This window comes from Lynx canadensis, chromosome D1 (assembly GCF_007474595.2).
Source record: "Lynx canadensis isolate LIC74 chromosome D1, mLynCan4.pri.v2, whole genome shotgun sequence".
Taxonomy (NCBI): domain Eukaryota; kingdom Metazoa; phylum Chordata; class Mammalia; order Carnivora; family Felidae; genus Lynx; species Lynx canadensis.
This window is the reverse complement of record NC_044312.2, coordinates 25,578,877-25,597,838: the sequence shown is the minus strand read 5'-3', so window position 1 is coordinate 25,597,838 and position 18,962 is coordinate 25,578,877. Positions and strand designations below refer to the sequence as shown.

General features: G+C 48.4%; 1 protein-coding gene across 1 annotated transcript in view; it reads right to left on the bottom strand.

Moving 5' to 3' along the window:
- Positions 1 to 18,962, bottom strand: part of FLI1 (Fli-1 proto-oncogene, ETS transcription factor) — a 120,670-nt gene that overhangs the window by 48,395 nt on the left and 53,313 nt on the right. The window contains exon 2 of the mRNA XM_030330782.1: positions 7,109 to 7,320. Within this exon, the coding sequence (XP_030186642.1) occupies positions 7,109 to 7,320 (212 nt within the window). The remainder of the gene's footprint in view (positions 1 to 7,108; positions 7,321 to 18,962) is intronic.

The following is an 18,962-nucleotide window of genomic DNA, read 5'->3' as shown; positions in this document are numbered from 1 at the left end:
CCATCGGGCTTGACAGCTACTGCCAAGGGTGGGTACTGGCGAAGCCCAGCCTACAGGCTGCTCTCGGTGATGCAGCTGGCGCCTGTGAAGAGGCCCGGTGAAAACAAGAGGGAGGGGGAGGGGCGCACGGATGGAGGGGAAGAGATTTGGCCACTCAGCTTGCCTGCACGGCTGCTAATTTGTATTGAGACCTGCACTTACAGCTGACGTGAGGTTGGGGCCCGCAGGCAGCTGATAGCACTAGGACAGGTGACGAGGGGGCCTGGGGTGGCCACTACAGAGCAGGAGGAGGTGCTGGCTCAAAGAGCGTAACTCAGAGCATCTCCCTCTCAGGATGGCAGAAAGCCATGGCAGGGGAGGCCGCAGCAAAGGTGACATGGACCTTGCAGCCTTGTTCTCTCTTTTCCCCTTGGGACATAAGCTCTTGACTCTTCCCGTTCTATTTTTGTGGGTTCAGTGAACACTGCTTTAAAAATACCGCCAGCGGTTTCCCAAAGTGCCTTGCAGGTGTTAAGCAATTTAAAACAAGGTGAGAAATCTTGGGTGTTTGGGTAAAAGAAGATTTCAGAGACTTCTCCTGAAGACGACCCCTTTAGACTATGGCAGATGTCTTCTATGTTTGCAAGTGACATAACGGATAAAGGGTTAGTATCCAAAATCTGTAAACAACTTATCAAACTCAACACCCAAAAAACAAACAATCCAGTGAAGAAATGGGCAAAAGACATGAATAGACAACTTTCCAAAGAAGACATCCACGTGGCTAACAGACACATGAAAAGATGCTCCACATCACCCATCATCAGGGAAACACAAATCAAAACCACAACGAGATACTACCTCACACCTGTCAGAGTGGCTAAAATGAACAACTCAGGCACCAACAGATGCTGGTGAGGATGCGGAGAACGAGGAACTCTCTGGCACTGCTGGTGGGAATGCAAGCTGGTGCAACCACTCTGGAAACTGCATGGAGGTTCCTCAAAAAATTGAAAATAGAGCTACCCTACGACCCAACAACTGCACTGCTAGCTATTTATCCAAGGGATACAGGTGCGCTATTTCAAAGGGGCACATGCACCCCCATGTTTATAGCAGCACTATCGACAATAGCCAAAGTGTGGAAAGAGCCCAAATGTCCATACACTGATAAATGGACAAAGAAGATGTGGTATCTATCTATCTATCTATCTATCTATCTATCTATCTATATCTACAGCGGAATATTACTCGGCGATCAAAAAGAATGAAATCTTGCCATTTGCAACAACGTGGATGGAGCTAGAGTGTATCATGCTAAGTGAAATAAGTCAGTCAGAGAAAGACAAATATCACATGGCTTTACTCATATGTGGAATTTAAGATACAAAACAGATGAACATATGGGAAGGGAAGCAAAAATAATATAAAAACAGAAAGGGAGACAAACCATAAGAGGCTCTTATTTTTTTATTTTTTTTTTTTAATTTTTTTTTTCAACATTTATTTATTTTTGGGACAGAGAGAGACAGAGCATGAACGGGGGAGGGGCAGAGAGAGAGGGAGACACAGAATCGGAAACAGGCTCCAGGCTCCGGGCCACAGCCCGGAGCCTGACGCGGGGCTCGAACTCACGGACTGTGAGATCGTGACCTGGCTGAAGTCGGACGCTTAACCGACTGCGCCACCCAGGCGCCCCCATAAGAGGCTCTTAAAAACACGGAACAAACTGAGGGTTGCTGGAAGGGTGTTGGGTGACAGGAAGGACTGAAAGGGCGAGGGGCATTGAGAAGGACACTTGTTGGGATGAGCACTGGGTGTTATATGTGAGTGAGGAATCACTAAATGCTTTTCCTGAAACCATTATTACACCGGATGTTAACTCACTTGGATTCAAACTTCTTAAAATAAATAAATAATTTTAAAAAATATATCGATATACAGCAAAACAAAACAAAACACAGACATCTTCTCTACCTTCCCATTCAACCCAGAGCAACTCAGAGTGCACCCCGTGGATCCACACGTCTGTGGCCCAGGCTGGCTGTCCGTGGATCCTCCGTATTCACACAGTTCCTGCGAAGCCTCAAAGGCCACCCAAACCACACAGTTGCGTTAGGACCTATCATGTGTGTCTCCCATGTGATGTTAATGCTGTGCAACAATTAAGCAAATCTGCGTTGTCTTTAGGATTTCTGTAGGATCCGCGCACAGGCGTGTGCCTCTGACTGGTTTTTAAAAAGACATACGCAGTGGGTTAAAAGCAAACTTCAAGAAGAGAAAAAAAAAATCATCCATAACATAGCCATCACCCTAACCCCATAGCTAGTTTCATCTCCATACAGGATAGGTGCTCACAGCTTCTCCGGAACCCCGAGGACAGCTTCCCACCCAGGTTATGTGTGACATGCTCCATGCTACAGGGTTCAGAACTTAAGGAAGCACCTTAGGAAGGTGTTTTGCAGTCACAGAGGCAGAAGTTACAGGGAGTGTGAGGCCGATCTTCCTGTAGGTGGAATGCGAAGTCTGTACGTGTCTCCTAACAGCGTCCAGATCCTGCTGGCCAGTCCCATAGGGGATGTCAGGGTAGACTAACACCGACTCAGAGTCTGTGTTCCAGGCACATGAGCCAAGCAGGTCCTTGCATTTCTCCTCCATAAAATACTATTCTCTCCTTCACGGGCTGTTTTCCCCAATCCCTCTGGGTGAAGCAGGATGCGGCTGACAGTTATTTGCAGACCACAGCTTGGGGTCAAGTTGCTGAAGCCTACCCAGAACCTATATGGGCCATGCTGTTTCAAGAACAACTCACTCTAGCAGATTCAGCCACAACAGGAAGATGTGGAGAAAGAGAGCCAACCTCCCACAACACGGGCAAACTAGGCTTTGTCTGAGCAACCCAGACCTCAATCTCTCCACTTGATTCCGAACCAAATGACTTAATGCTGGGATGAAAAGCAAGAAGGGCATCGTAGCTTTAGGCACAGAGAACACCTCCTCCAGAGACACAAATACCTGTGGGTATTCCAATAAGCACGAAGTGACTTGGAAGACCCAAGTTATCAGAGACTATGGAGGGAATCGTGGGATGGTCCAAAGCATTCTAGCTCAGCGCTGTCCAGTTGAAGTAGAGTGTGAGCCACATACATAATTTTCCATTTTCCAGTAGTCGCATTTTTAAAATAAAAAAAACCAGGTGAAATGAACTTAAAAATATGTGAAAATATATTAGTATATGAACTCACTACAACCAAAAGATTATCATTTCAACATCATCAGTATAAAAAATAATTAATGAGCTATTTTACTTTATCTGCCCCCGCCCCCCACTAAGTCTGTGAAGTCTGGTGTGCATTTTAGATCTAGAGCACATGTCAGTTTTGGATTAGCCACACTTCAAGGGCTCAGAAGCAGCATGCGGCTAGTGGCTACTGCCTTGGACGCCACAAATCTGGTCCATGAGCCAAGAGACCCCAAATGGGGTCAACACACAGGGTTGAGGATGAGAGATTTAAATCGCCTGGCATCTATCTCATCGTGTCATTTCTTCTTTGCATGATCAAATAGTAGAATCTATCCTCAGCAAAGACGTTTTTCTGAAAACCCCTGCTCCCTGCTGCCCACCAGGCCAGCTTACATGTGGGCTCCTGGAGAATATTTACGAGGTGCTGGCAATGGCTGTCCCTAGCCTGCGTGGCTCCGAGAGCCCACGGTATCTTCTTTGTTCCCCCAGGGTGAGTGAGACTCCATCCATCTTTCTGAACCTACTCTATCACCTGCGGACGGTCGGGGTCAGGACGGGCAAATCAAAAGCAGGGGCTGCTTTGTGCGACCAGAGCCACGTAAATACCACGTCTGTTCTTTAGAGGTGTTCACACAGCTCTCCTCCAGCTGGCTTCTGGTGTGACTGCAGCCAGGGATGGCTGGCAAGCGGGTCCTGAAACTCGATTTCCTTGCCCCAGTTTAATAGGTCGGAGTGCCCTGCGGGGGAGTGAGAGGTCAGCTCGACAGTGTGGCCTCCCCCTGAGCACAGATGCAGGCTCTAGCCGAGGCAAAGTGGGCAGACCTTGGTTTCTGTCCTGGCTTGTACACCATGACCCACATGGCTTTGAAGAAGTATCTTCACCATTGAGTCTCGTCAGCCACGCATTCACTCACTCATTCATTTAACAGCTCTTTCTGGAGCACGGATCAGGTGATAGGCATTGCTCAGTAAACAAAACGAGGCCCTGCCTGCATTTTAGTGAGGGACGTGATACGAGCCAGGAAGAGCTAAGAAGAATCAAAGCAAGGCAAAGAGTGACGGGTGCTGTCTTAGAGCAGGCGGTGAGGGAGGTCTGCTGAAAGGTGACATTCAGGCACAGAGACCTGAAACAAGTGGGAGAGAGAGTCCTATGACTTGATGGAGTAGGAATGCTCCAGAAAGAAGGAATACAGGCATGAGACTCTGGGGCAGGAGAGTGCTTGGGGTCCAGAGTCTTGTGTGGCTGGTGCGGAAGGAAGGAGGGAGACAGGAAGGAGAAAATGAGTTTCATAGAAATGGGGGCCAGGTAGAAGACTTTGGGTTTTGTCACAAGGCAGTAAAGGATTTTGAGCAAGAGAGTTAAGTATTCTGAAAGGATGGGGTGTCTGGATGGCTCAGTTGGTTAAGTGACCGACATCTGCCCAGGTCATGATCTCATGTTCGTGGGTTCGACGGCAGAGAGCCTGCTTCAGATCCTCTGTCTCCCCCTCTTCTCTCTCTCTCAAAAATGAATAAACATTAAAAAAAATAAATATTCTGAAAGGGTGAGTCTGAAGGACAGACTTTAGGAAAGCAAGCAGAAGGGAAGACAACAGGGGGCAACTGAGGCAGCCTAGAAGGACAGGTGCTGCCTGTCTGGGTTGGGGCGGAGCAACAGAGGTGAGCAGTGGTTGGGATTCAGGCTACAACAGACCAAAGACTCTCCAAGGGTGGAATCTGGATTTTCAATAAGCATCAGGAAGGTCCTGTGGTTGGGCCAGTTTGGGAGGTATTGCTGAATCGCCTTCCTTGCTGCCAGGCTGAGTGCCGGCAGAAATTGGACCAGGAGCCCAAAGGCACAATGTACAGGGAGGGAGGGAGCAGAGAGGTGGCCCACAGGCCACGAATCAGAAAAGCCCAGCTCTGGTGCCAGATTTGCCTCCTCTAAGTCCTCAGACAAGGCGTCTACCACTCCCCGCCCCCAAAGCCCAATTTGCCTTCAAATGTCAAAATGTAATGGCGACATCTACCTCACGGGATCATGGTGGGAAGCAAACCATAAGATAATATGGAAAAATATTTAACAAACGATACCCTCCTTCCACTATGAGGGGCTCACTATCCTTATTATCTGTGTGGAGAGATGCTCATGTGAGGGGCTCCTGGCTCAGAACCTCCGGGCCTTCCTAGAAGGCTAGACTCTGGGAAGGCGGCTGTGATTCCGGTGACTGGTTCTGGTTACTGGGATTGGAATGTGGAAGGGCTGGGGGTTCCCACAGGCGAGTCGGAGACCAGGGATTGTCTGGGGGAGGTCTCCCCCCCAGCTGCACACTCGCCCCCTTCTCTCTCCTTCTGTGGACTTGTTTCCTTACCGACCTCATCCGCTTCTAGCGAAAACTCTCTAGAGATGATGCCCAAACCTACATTCCAGCCCCCAAATATTATCTGAGCTTTAGTTTCCAAGGCCTAGTAGACATTTTTTAGCTGGATGTTCTACTGATTGCTCCCAGGAATCTCAGAGGGAACACTGACATCTCTTCTCAAAGCATTTCCTTTCCTATGTCCCCTGGATAACATCACCATCCTTCCTAAAATCATCCAAGCTCCAGTCATTTTTTGTTCTTTCCTCTCATATACCCTCCAACCCCCAGAGACTTCAATGTTTGTCCATCTGAACCCTGCTAATTATCCCTTTGGCATGTCCTTCATGCATGTACTTCTTTTTATTTCCCTAATTATTAAAGTCGCTCAAATTCAGAACTTGGTAATCTCTTACCTGAGATATTTCACTACCTTCTTATCTTTCTGAGGCTCCCTTCCCCACCGCTGTATACAAAGACCCTCAGTGCTGTAAATGACGCTCTGAAGACGTCGAATGTCAAGTCTACGCTTAAAGTCAGTGTCTGCATACAGAATAAATTCCATATTTTCTTAGCCTGCCATTCAGGGCCCTTCATTAATTTTCATATTTATCCCCTTGTGCTATAGGCCCATTGACTTGCCCGATAGTTCATGAATGAGACTAATATTTTCTCTCTTTTTTGCTCATGAGGATCGCTATCACTGTGGAGCACTTTCTGAGTCCCAAGCACTGTCTTGGGTCCTTCCTCCACAGCATCAGACTTAACCATCGGGACAAGCCTATGAAGAAGCAGATCCTCTAGTCCTGTTCTAGGAAGGAGGCAGCTGGTGATCAGACAGCTAGATAGCTTGTCCAAGGGCAGAGGTGGGAATGAAGTCTGGGCTACCTGTCCTCCCGGCATGCCCTTCCTTGACCCTCTGATTCTTCTCTCCTTGGGCTCTCTTCCCTGCATTTCCACAAGAACAGTCTTACTGCCCTGGGCACCACCAGGTTCAACTATACTTTCCAAGTGTGATGTTTCCTCCCTTGCTCAGTGAGACCATAGATGGGCTCACCTCTGTTGTCACTTCTGGACTTTTCCCATAAGGATGGTTTGGTCACCTTTGCTCTAGTAAGACCCACCCAGAGGGGTCAAGTTTCTTCAACAGGTCAGGGAGGGTAGGTTCTCACAAGGGCTTCCCCAAGAGGGGCTCTACCTGGGCCTGACACACAATAGGTGTTCCACAAGTATCGGCAGAGGGCCGTGAGTCTGACTCTGACCTGGCTGTTGAGGGCGGTACTAAGACTTAGAGAGCCAGGTGGGTTTAGAAGCCAGTAGGGCTTCCTGGCCCTACTCTACTCCCAGCCCTCAGTTTTATAGCCTTCTCTTGTCTCAGCTTTCTAGGGACTGACTCAGGCTCCCTGGCCCAGCACCAGCAGCCACTTCGGTCAGATCCGCTTGACTCAGACACCTGGGGAGCAAGCGTGCCTCAAGCCTCCACCAGCCCCTCACCTGGCAGCTGGCCGCACCTACCCCTGGAGCTGCACAGGCCTGGTGGGCTTACCTGGATCCATTCATGTGGTCATACTCCCGCTTGACATTGACCCTCACCGGCTGATTAATCCATTCCTGCTGCGGCGGGAGGGGGTTGATTTTGTGGGGCTGGCCATAGTCAGGACTCCCTGAGGCGGTCATGTCGGCCTTGGGGAGATGGGCCGCCGCTCCGTAGGCAGAGTCGAAGAGGGACTGGTCGTCGCTCACCACCGACAGAGCCTCCTGGAGGGTCAGAGAAGGAGACCGAAAGCCCAGTGTCAGTTCATCCAGGGTTACTCTTCACCTCCTCTCCCTCTGAGCTGGCAGGGTGGCCCAGGGCTGCCCCAGGCGGTTGCCCAGGTCGCTGATTGACTCACACTCTGGGGGGCTGTTTATTCCTACGCAAACTCCACGGGTTCTCTGAAGGTTATCCCGGGTGAGGAGGGAGTTTGGGCAGTGGAGTGGGGAAGGAGGAACCATAGGAGCACTTCCACTGTTGTGTCTGCAGAAAGGAGGGCGGGGAGCCAGAGGCCAAGAGGGGTGGTCACACAGCGTGCACGTGCAACGTTCCAGTGGCACTTGAATGCCGAGCTCTGTCAGCCATAAGCAGAGAGGCCTCTGACCAGCTGTGTGGAGCTGTCAGGCTGGAGGGGGATATGAAAGTGAGCATTTACTTTATAGGTGAGGCCAGTGAGACCCACCCAGAGAGGTTAACTATCCAGCCCAAGGTCACACAGGGGAAGGGTGGGGCCCGGGGCTGTGGCTGCATCTAATTTCAGTTTCCTTATCTGTAAACAGGAATAAGAATAGCTTTTTCAGAGCCGATAGGTGGGTTAAGTGAGAAAAATCTTGGTACATACAGGTGTCTAGCTTGTAAGAAACAACCAGCAGTTTCCGCAGGGGTTCCCCAGGGTGTGCTGGTGCATCTTACACACATCCATGATTCAACTGGGAGGCTGCCTGCCTCTTGGGGACAGCGCTCTGTCATGCTTTCTTGCCTGACTCCTAGAGAGGATAGCTTCCTGTCTTAATCTGATGATTCAGTTTGCCCAGGAACGAGGGCAGAATTTCAGCTCTGTGGATGGGGGCAGTGGAGGAGAGGCCCTCTGCAAGACCCTCAGTCTTCCCGCTCATACCGTCCCATCGCCCGGAGGAAGTCTGGCCTGTGGATGCCTGAATTGCGAAAGAAAGCCTTGCACTTTGCAGAGATCGCCTACCAGCCAAAGCACCACCATAAGATTCTCCCACTATTCCAACTCACATCACATCATGGACCGGGGTGTGAAAATCACTGTATCGCATAATCACACCAAAGTAAGGGGACCGCTTTGCAGAAAAGAAGGGCACAATCTAGAGGGCAGGATTAATTTACAATCTGTATAATCTACAATTACACAATCTATAATTAGGAAGAGGAGATGGAATAATATGTGACAAATATCTAGAACAGCTTCTGGCAGGGTGCCTGGGAGGCTCAGTTGGTTAAGTGACTTCGGCTCAGGTCATGATCTCACAGTTCATGAGTTCGAGCCCCTCGTCGGGCTCTGGGCTGACAGCTGGGAGCCTGGAGCCTGCTTCGGATTCTGTGTCTCCCTCTCTCTGTCCCTCCCCTGCTCACACTCTGTCTCTGTCTCTCAAAAAATAAATACACATTTAAAAAAAGAGAACAGTATCTGGCATATAGTGACCCCCAATAAATGTTAGGTCTCATGATTACTGGTGTTCAAGTAAAGATTCTCTCAAACTACTTGTTATGGGGTCAATCATTCCCTTAAATTCACATGTTGGAGCCCTAACTCCAATACCTCAGAACCAGACTGTATTTGGAGCAAGGGCCTCTAAATGGGCCTGATTCCGTTAAAATAAGACGTTTAGGATGGGCTCAATCCAGTCTGACTGGTGTCTTTGGAATAGAATTGTTGGACGCCCAGAGTCCCCCATGTGGAGAGGCAGCAAGCCCTCTGCAAGCTAAGGAGAGAGCCCTCAGAACCCGCCAGCACCCTGATCTTGAACTTCCAGCCTCCAGAACTGTGAAAAAACAAATTGCTGTTGCTTTAGCCACCCAATGTGTGGTGTTTTGTTACGGCAGCCCCAATAGGCCACCTTTACGTAAGCCCTCCCTACACCTGTCAAATTATAGGCTGCTCCACCAGCTAAAGTCACTGAAGTCGCTGTTTCTCCTGGGGCCATTCTCAACCCCAGCAGGGCAGCCACATTTCAAAGAAAAAGGCTCTTCTGTGGCTGTTTCCTGCTGGGATCAGGGAAGAATTACTGGAACACACTCCAGGAAGTCTGCTTCTGCACCAGAAGGCTTTGGATGGTGTAGATACGGCCAGAGATGGAAGTTTCAAAGCTGAGCTACCTACCTACACAATATTGAAAGGCTCCCGTCCCCCAAACAAGTGGGTGTTCCTTGATTCAGACCTAAAATACGCTGGGATCCTTGCTCGTTTTCCACCTAGTGCCCTTGTGTCGGGCTCAGAGAAAAGCTGTGCTGCCTGGAACCACTGTCTTATGGTTATTATATCCATTCTCCATGTCAGTTAGGGATCAGACCTGCCTTTGTATCCCACACCAGTTTTCAGTTGTCATCCAGGCCCACAGTGTTACGGTTCTAAGTTGAAAGGTTGACACTGTAATCTTCCAGATAGTTCAGCATGAGTCCCTGAAATTCCTAGGGTTCTAGACTAGGAGCAGAGATGACGTTACCACCACCTAGGACCCATAAATGTGCTTTTGGTGACAAAGGTGGAGAACACTCACCAGTTCTGCTAGAAAAAGAGACTACGTTCAAGGAATCGTGTTAATCGTACCACAGGGTATTGTCTTCTACTGTGGAGAGCGGCTTTATGCTCCGTCATGCACAAATCTTGGGAGTTTCCAATTACAGAAATTCTCATCTCCCATCTTCTAGTTTAGGGGAGAAGAAATTGAAGGAAGGAGGCCTAGGAGGCAGGACTGGGGATAGTGATGCTCTGGGGAAGCATGAAAGATCCCTCTCATCATTAGCCCCAAAGATGGTGGGCCAGGAAGCAAGAGAAAGCAGGGTTTCAAGTCCAAGGGGGCCACGCAAGGTGTCAAAACCAAGGTTCGAAGCAAAGATTGCAACAGAAAACAGATAAGACAAGTTGGGGGTTCTGGTGGCAGAGCGTGGAGAGACTTCTTAAGGAAATGAGAATGCAGACTTACAGGACAAAGTGTAGGTGTAGTAAAGGGCACAAAACCTGTCCGAACTCATTTTGGAAAGTAGCTCACAATCAGTGGAAACTCCAGTCAAGTGGCAACATCACAGGAGGAGAGATCCCTGATCTCCTCCAGAACATCTGTCGCTCCTCCTGTCTGACTTGTCTACCTCCAGGCACGTGTGCCTTCCCAACGCCTGTCTTCGTCGGGCTCTTTCCACTATGACTACACACACTCGTACACTCTGCCCTCATTCAGCCCACTTTGCGCACGGAGCTCCCTTGAAAGTCATAAATACATCCTGCCACAATCCCTGCTCCGATACCTCCCAGAGCTCGCTCTGTGTTGACCGTAGCAAATCTACTGTCATCTGCTTGTTTTCCCACAACTCAGCTTGGCCCCAGATGTCCACCCTTACATTTCATGGCTTCCCTCTCCCGCGACTCCTGCCCAGCGCTAACTGTTTCCACTGCTCCACTCAGCGGGCCCCACTCACATACACTTCAGCGGTCCTTGGGCCGTGAGTACCCTTTCTTTGTCCTTTCCACCTGCGCACATATCCGATGCTTCTCATTTTCTAAGGCAAACAAGATCTTCCTCACCCATGAAATGTTCCCTGATAATGCCCTGTGACTCATTTGAGCTTATGAAAGCCCAGTGAGAATACTGAGTGGGTAGGCGCATACACCCACACACGTACTCTCTCTCTCTCTCTCTGTCTCGTTCCCTCTTCCTCTCTCTCCCCCTCTGTTTTCTATTTCCAGTCATTGATAAGCAAAGGGCTTTTTTTATTCTTAGAACAGTATGGAGAAAAGAATTAGTGGTTGGGGGAGGCTGGGAAAAAGGAGTAAATGAGGGAAAACAGCTCCCTGTCTGGCCTGCTGGACTGAATTAAGAAGTCTACTAAGGGCAGGAGACCAGAGATGAGGGCCACTAAGTGGGAATAATAGATTTGGGCAGACTAGACCCCAAACAAGCTGATTTGAGATCCTGGTGGAAAATGAAAGCTGGGGAGGAGAACATTCTCACCATCTCTGAAAGGAACTAGCACCCTTTTGGCCATTCAAGGCTGGAGCTTTAGGAGCATCCCAAGACGACACCCCTTCTGACTGTATGGTGGGGAACCTTCTCTGAGGCACTCTAGTGGCAGTGGGCACAGGGAGGGGGGAGAGGCATAGAGGAAAAGGCAAAAACGGAACATGGCACTGGGCAACTGACTTGTGGCCAACAGACTTGTGTTAGGGACTCATGTCACGGTAAATGATATGGGTGTAGTGACGAAGGTGCCACTATTACCACATGAGGAGCTATGGAGCTGGCAGATACAGCTTTTCACATGAGCCTCTCTTGCTATCTTACGCATGTCTTGTAAAGCTGTTTACTTTTACTTCAACCCCTAAAGCTTTGAAAAGTTTATACATAAAACTCCTACTTGTACTTAAAACTCTTCACAGGAAGGACTTGTTGGTCTTCATGAGCTTTTCACTGATGAATTGTTGATGAGAATTTCATTTGGGGATGATAGACTGAATTTAGAAAGAACTTCAGCACGAAAATTCACAAGCTATTCTCAGTGACGAAGTTCCTTCAGTTTTTAACGACCTCACTGTTTCTGTTGACTTTGGACAGGACACGGAAGACAAGTTATTCTTCTAAAGACTGTTGCGTCCAGGTTGCTTTAGAGCATGCGACATAAAAATTGACTTCCACGTGAAGAAGACAGAAAGCATGGGATCCCTAACCCCTTGTGGTACTCAGTTCTACGGTTAATCCTCGGCTTAGTAATTAGATTCTGAAAAGCATCTTTCCTTTGCTAGAAAGACTAGGCCTGTAAATCAGGGTGCTCTGGGCCCTCAGTCACTGAGTCCCAGACCCAGAGGGAAGCACACAGTCCCTTGACTTCTACCACGTTAGTACCCTACTTGATCCATTTGCTGAAAAGCCCAGACAAGGGCAACTTGGAAAGGCAGCTTGAGTTCAGAGCTAAGTGGATGGCCATATTTGCCCATAGAAATGCTGACCAAGCTGTGTTAACCTTCCTTCCCATGATCCCCTGCTGGCCCAGGGAGCCAGCAGAGGTATATGGCCAACGGGGCACTCGTCTTGATACGGGACTCTCCTTACCCAGTTTGGGTGAGATGCCATTAGCACAACACTTATAATATTTCCTGCATTCTCATTATTGAAGATAGATCATAACACATATTAAGCGCAAAACACTGTTTATATGAGTAATCTGATTTAATCCTCTTAGCAATACTTAGCAATACTATGAGGGATGTGCTATTATTACCTCTATTTTTTCAGATGAGAAAATGGCTAATTCAGAGAAGTGAAATAACTTGCTCAGGTCACACAGCAAGTGAGTATGATCTGGGATTCGAATTCAGGTTTGCTGCCTGGGCACCTCCCAGGGAGACTATAAGCACTTTGAGGGTACCTCTTGAGTTTATTGAGCACAATCTTTAAAGTTGGAGAGATATGACCTCGAATCTGAGCTTGAACAGCTGCTCACGTGTGCACCACCTACTGTAGTTTATTTATACTCTATGAACTTCATTTCTGTATCCGTAGAATGGGGGATAATAACAGTACCTCACCTGCTTGATTCTGAATGAAGGTAACACGAGATAATATAAGTGAATTTCCCAAATAGAGTGTCTAAAGTTCTTAGGACATAATAAGTACTCAAATCTAAAAGAAGCCCAATGCTGAGAGATGGCATTGGGACCCTAGTGCTGGAGTTGTGATGGGGGGGGGGGGCAGATAAAGCCAGAGATCTACCTCCTTCTCCCCTGTGTGGGTTACTTAGAAGTAATGGAAGTTGCCTAAGACTCAAAATTAGCAGGTTCGGAGATAATAGTTACATTTTGAAATGCAAATTCCATGGGTTTCTGAACATACAGCCTACTTGGCTAATGTGTTTCCACTCTTCTTTTTCAGACTTCTAGGTGACACAGACAAGATTCTGTTAAATAGCTATTAGGGGTGCCTGGGTGGCTCAGTCGGTTAAGTGGCTGCCTTCAGCTCAGGTCATGATCTCACAGTTCGTGGGTTTGAGCCCCACATTGGGCTCTGTGCTGACAGCTCAGAGCCTGAAGCCTGCTTCAGATTGTGTGTCTCCCCCTCTCTCTCTCTCTGCCCCTCCCTCGCTCATGCTCTGTATCTCTATCTCAAAAAAAAAAAAAAATTAAAAAAATTAAAACAAAATAGCCATACAAGTGAGGAGAAGAGCCATTTACTGCTGAGATAATCAAAATAGTAGGTGGCTACTCGTATTGCCATTCATACGTCGTATATGCAATAAACATCAGAAAAATGCCATGTGAGTTCACTAAAAACAACAACAGCAAAAAAACCCTTTACTTTGGAATTTGTCATATATATCTTCTTTCTTTCTCTCTTTCTTTCTTTCTTTCTTTCTTTCTTTCTTTCTTTCTTTCTTTCTTTCTTAAATACTAGCAGATGTATCTTCCCAAAATTTATTTTCCTTAGATTAAGGCAAATGTTATTTCCCATGTGCCTGTCAGTTGGGTGATAGGGGACTGTGGTCAGAGCGTTGCCACATGATGGCCTGGCTGATATCAATGATGAGGAAACAATTGCATCTCTGAAAAAGCTTTGCTGAAACAGAGTTGGAAAAGCCCTTAGCGTATCCAAAAAAAAAAAAAAAAAAGGTTTAAGACGGGTCCAGAGAATCTCCCCATTCTTCTTTTTTTTTTTTTTTTTTTTTTTTTTTTTAGGTTTATTTATTTTGAGAGAGAGCTTGAGCAGGGGAAGGGCTGAGAGACAGGGAGAGAGAGGATCCCAAGCAGGCTCTGTGCGGTCAGTGCAGAGCCTGACTCGGGGCTCAAATCCCCCAGCCATGAGAGCATGACCTGAGCTGAAACCAAGAGTTGGGCACTTACCCGACTGAGCCACCCAGGTGCCCCAGATCTCCATTTTACTCAGGAATACGTGAAAGAAATTTCTGCCGTGGTCCCTCCCGTCCACAGGAAGAATGCACCCATCATCCATAGTTATGAGTCAAATGGAGTCAGAGAAGGAAAGTCCCTGATGCCACCGTGGAGGGAGACCCTTTCCCTTGCTCACCCTTACAGTTAGGCTGAGTTTTTATGCTAGCCCAGGGAATGACCCAAGACATGGGGTCCCAAGAAGCACGGATTCTACATTGTTTCCTTTCCCCTTATTTTCCCTCTCTCCTGTCCTGAACCCCTAAAGGACAGGTTTCTGTGGCTGATGAGCTTTGCTCTAGGAGGGTGAAAGGATGTCAAAAGCAGTCACGCCAAGGTCCCTGCTGCTGCCCTCCTCGGCGGGTCCACTTGACTCGCAGACCAGGCCTCCGGAAAGCTGATCTCTGGGTCACTGCAGGGAGCACACAAGCTTCGGCTTTTTGTTACATTCTTTGCATAAAGTCACCAAGTCCCCCGCTCTTGCCAGCCAGGGAGCATACACAATTCAGACGAGAGCAAAATCCTCTGTCTTCTCGGCTCTCGGAAATCAGCAGGCTCTGCTGCAGTGAGAGCATCCAGCTCCAGGCGGGGACCTCATCACAGCCACACTGAAATACCACGAGGAGGGGGTAGCGGCTGTCAGTTCGTTTTCAAGCCTTTTGCTTCACTCTCTTCTCTACCTACTGGCCCGGTACCCACTTCTTGTTCATTATGTCGGTCCCACAGACGGACAAAGAGAAAAGAAGGCAAATTTTAAGACAAGTTGGATAAGGAGGAAGGGGGCACCAAATATTAAGCAGAAGCCCCTCTCACAGGGTGTAGAGTGGGAGCTGTCTGTGTTCATATCTGCCAGGTTGTCTTTTCCCAAAAGGGCCATAACGATATTTCCAGTCTTTGCCACTCCCCATCAGAATGCAGGCTCTACTTCCCTCCCCCCACCCCCACCCCTTGATGCCAGATGGGACTTCATGACTGTTTCAACAAACGGAAGGTGGCAGAAGTGACCTTGCTGGACTTCCAAGGCTAGATGATAAAAGGCATTACGACTTCCACCTGCTTCTTATTCTCTCTTGGGTCTCTAGTCCTTGGAAACCAGCCACCATGCTGCAAGGAAGCCCAAACCAGCCCAAGCCGAGAAACTACAAGCATGGAGAGGCCCACAGCGAGAGGAAACAAGGCCACCAGCCACCAGCCGGCAGCAACCTCCAGACTTGGGAGGGATGAGCCTTCAGATGAAGGTTTGCTCGTGAGCATAATAGTTGTTTTATGCCACTAAGTTTTGGTATAGTTTCTTAGGTAGCCATAGTAACTGGAACATTTTCTATCGTGTTCATCACCAACAAGGGAACCCATATCCAGAGGAGGCAGAAGGTGATTGTCTAAGTATCCTTTTCACCACGGTTACTGACACTGGCTTCAGGAATCAGAACCAGGACTAAACAAACGGGGTAACTGAGGCACAGAGCATAACCTCTCTAGGTTCACACAGTGAGGGAGGGTCAATCTCAGCCTGAGGGCGTAACTCCTCTGATAACCACCTATCAGAATTACCTTTAACTAGCAACGAGAAAACAACAAACAAACAAAAGGCAAACAAGGGTGACTTTTTTAAAGTAGAAAGAGGGGCGCCTGGGTGGCTCAGCTGGGTTAAGCATCCGACTTTGGCCTAGGTCATGATCTCACAGTTCTCTTGAGTTCGAGCCTCGCATCGGGCTCTGCGCTGGCAGCTCAGAGCCCGGAGACTGCTTCGGATTCTGTGTCTCCCTCTCTCTCTGCCCCTCCTCTGCCCAGGCTCTGTCTCTGTCTCTCTCAAAAATAAATAAACATGAAAAAAAAATTAAATACATAAATTAGAAAGAATAAATAGAACATGCACTATTTCATATTGTGACGCTTATAAGGAACTCCTACAATCATTACCTCATTTAGCCTTTTAAGATGTTTGTTAAGATCGTGATACTATTAAAAAGGAAATTGAGGCTTAAAGAGGTTCATACTTGCTTCACGTCCCTCAACTAGTGAATTGCCCAGCCGGTGGCCTGACTGCAGAACTTACACTCTTCCCCTAAACTAGTTCCAGCCCGTGAACTATAATCCTAGGCCGTGCCAGAGAGCCAAACCTGCCATGGAAACCCAGAGTGCTTCGCTGATTTCTAAAGTATTTCATTGAACTCTGTCCCCCCTGCTCCCCTTCACTCAATCCACCCACCCACCCCCAACTTAAATTTTCACTCGCTGGGGAGGGGGCTCTGCAGCGGGCGACCCAGGGAGAGGCAGCCAGCCAAGTTCCTAGAAAATGGAATTAGAATCCTTTGCAGATGAAAGTACTTTATTTAATGGAGTTTAATAAATTAAGGGAATGAGCCTAAATGGGTTCAGAGAAGAGGGTCTCTGTGTTCTGTAAAGGTATGCCATGTAACAGAATCCAGAGCTGTGGCCTTGTGTTAATCACGATCCCCATTAGATGCTTCTCCAGGTCTCCCGTGGGTATCTACCTTTGCCTGTTGACTTTGAGTTTTTACAGTCACTGTTTTGACCATAACCACATTTAAAGGGCATCTCTAAACATCAAAGTTAAATTCTCCTCCCACAGAGAATGATTTTACTGCTGAAAAGAAAAAAGTGCTGAATATGGAAACTGACAGGAAGGGGATAGAAGGTTAGTCTGAACCCCAAGACAGGAACGTCTTATAGAATGCTTTACTTTCTGTTTCTTTCCAATGGGTCTGACCTCTCTTCAACCTGCTTTTTCTCGATGACAAAGGTGACAGCAAAAGGGTCAGCGAAGATCTGTTATGTAGAGTTCGTTACATCTGACCATCCAGGAGTCAAGCTCCTCTCCCATAACAGGGACTGACCTGACCCCTGAAGTGGATCCCATGGTGCCGCAGGGGCAGAACCGAACTGGGCTGGGAAGCTGAGGCTCACTAAGGTTAGGAAACATAAATGTTCACTTCTGTGAAATGGAGCCTATGTTCTCCTGCCAGTTCAGAAGGGCTGACGGGGGTAAATAAAGCCCTCGCTGGTGCAACCGGGGATGATGGACAGAGCTGTCAACCCCAGATGCCATGGGGAGAGGTGGGTAGGGAAGGCGGAAGTCCTGGCAGGTGACCCAGCTGGACCAGTCTACCAGGTAGACTCCTGGTAGACCAGTAGTTCCCTACGTACTTTTTTTTTTTTTTTATTGCTGCACATCACTTATATTGGGACAGTATTCTGTCTGACTTCACAGGGGAGGCTGTTCCAGTCATCAAAAATACTGGAATATTTCCATACCACTGGCTCCACTCCCTTCTCTGTCTGGGGACCACTAAAGGGTCAATGACTCCAAGACAAAGGATTGGTGCCCTAGTGCCCGTGACATACAGGTGGTTATGTATCTGAATGTTTCTCCGGATCTGGAGGGTGGTTTTCTGACTACAGAGGTGTTGGCGAGTGAGGACCACTGAAGATCAAGATGGGGCAGGGAGCATGTCTGCTTCAGGAGGGGTCAAAAGGCAAAGGGTGGAGGAAACAAACCACTTTGGCTCTGTCCTCACCCCGTAGGGTGTTGTTTTACAAATGTGTTCTCATAAAAGGCACCGGTTACAGGTTGGGTCAAAGCAGAGCGTTACTGGCTGTGTGAATTTGGGCAAACTACCCAAGCTCTTCGTTCCTGGAAAATTTTAACTGTCTTCTATCAAATGTTTAAGGCTCTCTGACGATGGCGAACGGCCTCACTGCCCTGACCACAGAGAGCTGAGGGCTTGGAAGAAGCATCCTCTGTGGGGAGAGGCTGCAACGTTTCCTCACAAAGTCTGCGTTTCATTCAGTGCAGGGGCTAATAGAATAGCCTCAGAGCCAGGATAAAATTCCTGACCTTTCTTACTGCTTGAGAGTGGGAGCACTAAGAATCGTCCTTGGAATCTTGTCCTTATGGGTCTGGCTTGGTAGCTGGACCAAGAGGATCTCAATCTGGTCTGTGGGGACCAGACGAGACGCTGAGTGACAAAGGGAAGGGGGCAGTGAGGCGATTCAGATCTGAAAGGATGGGCTCCCCCAAGGGGCAGACAGCTGTCCACCAGGGGGTGGAAATGACACTTTCCACAACGTTCGTAAGTGCCAGGGAGAGGAGGAAGTAGATGGCAGGTGCCCTTGGGTGCTTCTTTGACTTCTGGGGTCATGGGAAATTTCCCATCCTTTTTCTCAAAGACCAGCTCTGCTGCTGGAGGTGCCCTGAGGAGAGGAACCCCAATCAGTCTTATTGTTTGTTTCCATTCCCAGTCGCTTGCTCCATTCTGAACACCCCGTCGGTGTGCAATAACCTTTTTTAGTGGATAAAATCCCTGGAACTGGTAGGAGACAAAGAGACTCCTGGCCCCTGCCAGCACCTTGACCACCACTTAGACTTCCCATTCTATCTCTTGGCCATGAGCAGTTTCGATTAAGCCCTGGACCCCAGGCTTGTCCAGTTTTTGGTTTTTAAACAGCCACACCCAGTGTCGATGTCTTGTTCAAATTTAAACACAAAGCCACTGACCGATCCTTCTCAACAACCACTTGAGGGCCCTATTCCTAGAAGCTATGATCTTATCTGACAATTGCCTCGTGCGACAGTTTCCATGGCAACTGGTGCCCTCATAATCACAGGAAAACCACAAGGAAACATGCACCCGGGGGTGGGGGTGGGGGTGGGGGTGGGGGTGGGGGTGGGGCTTTGCTCTCTTCCTTCCAGCTATACCCGGGGAGCACCCTGGACGGGGGAGACGA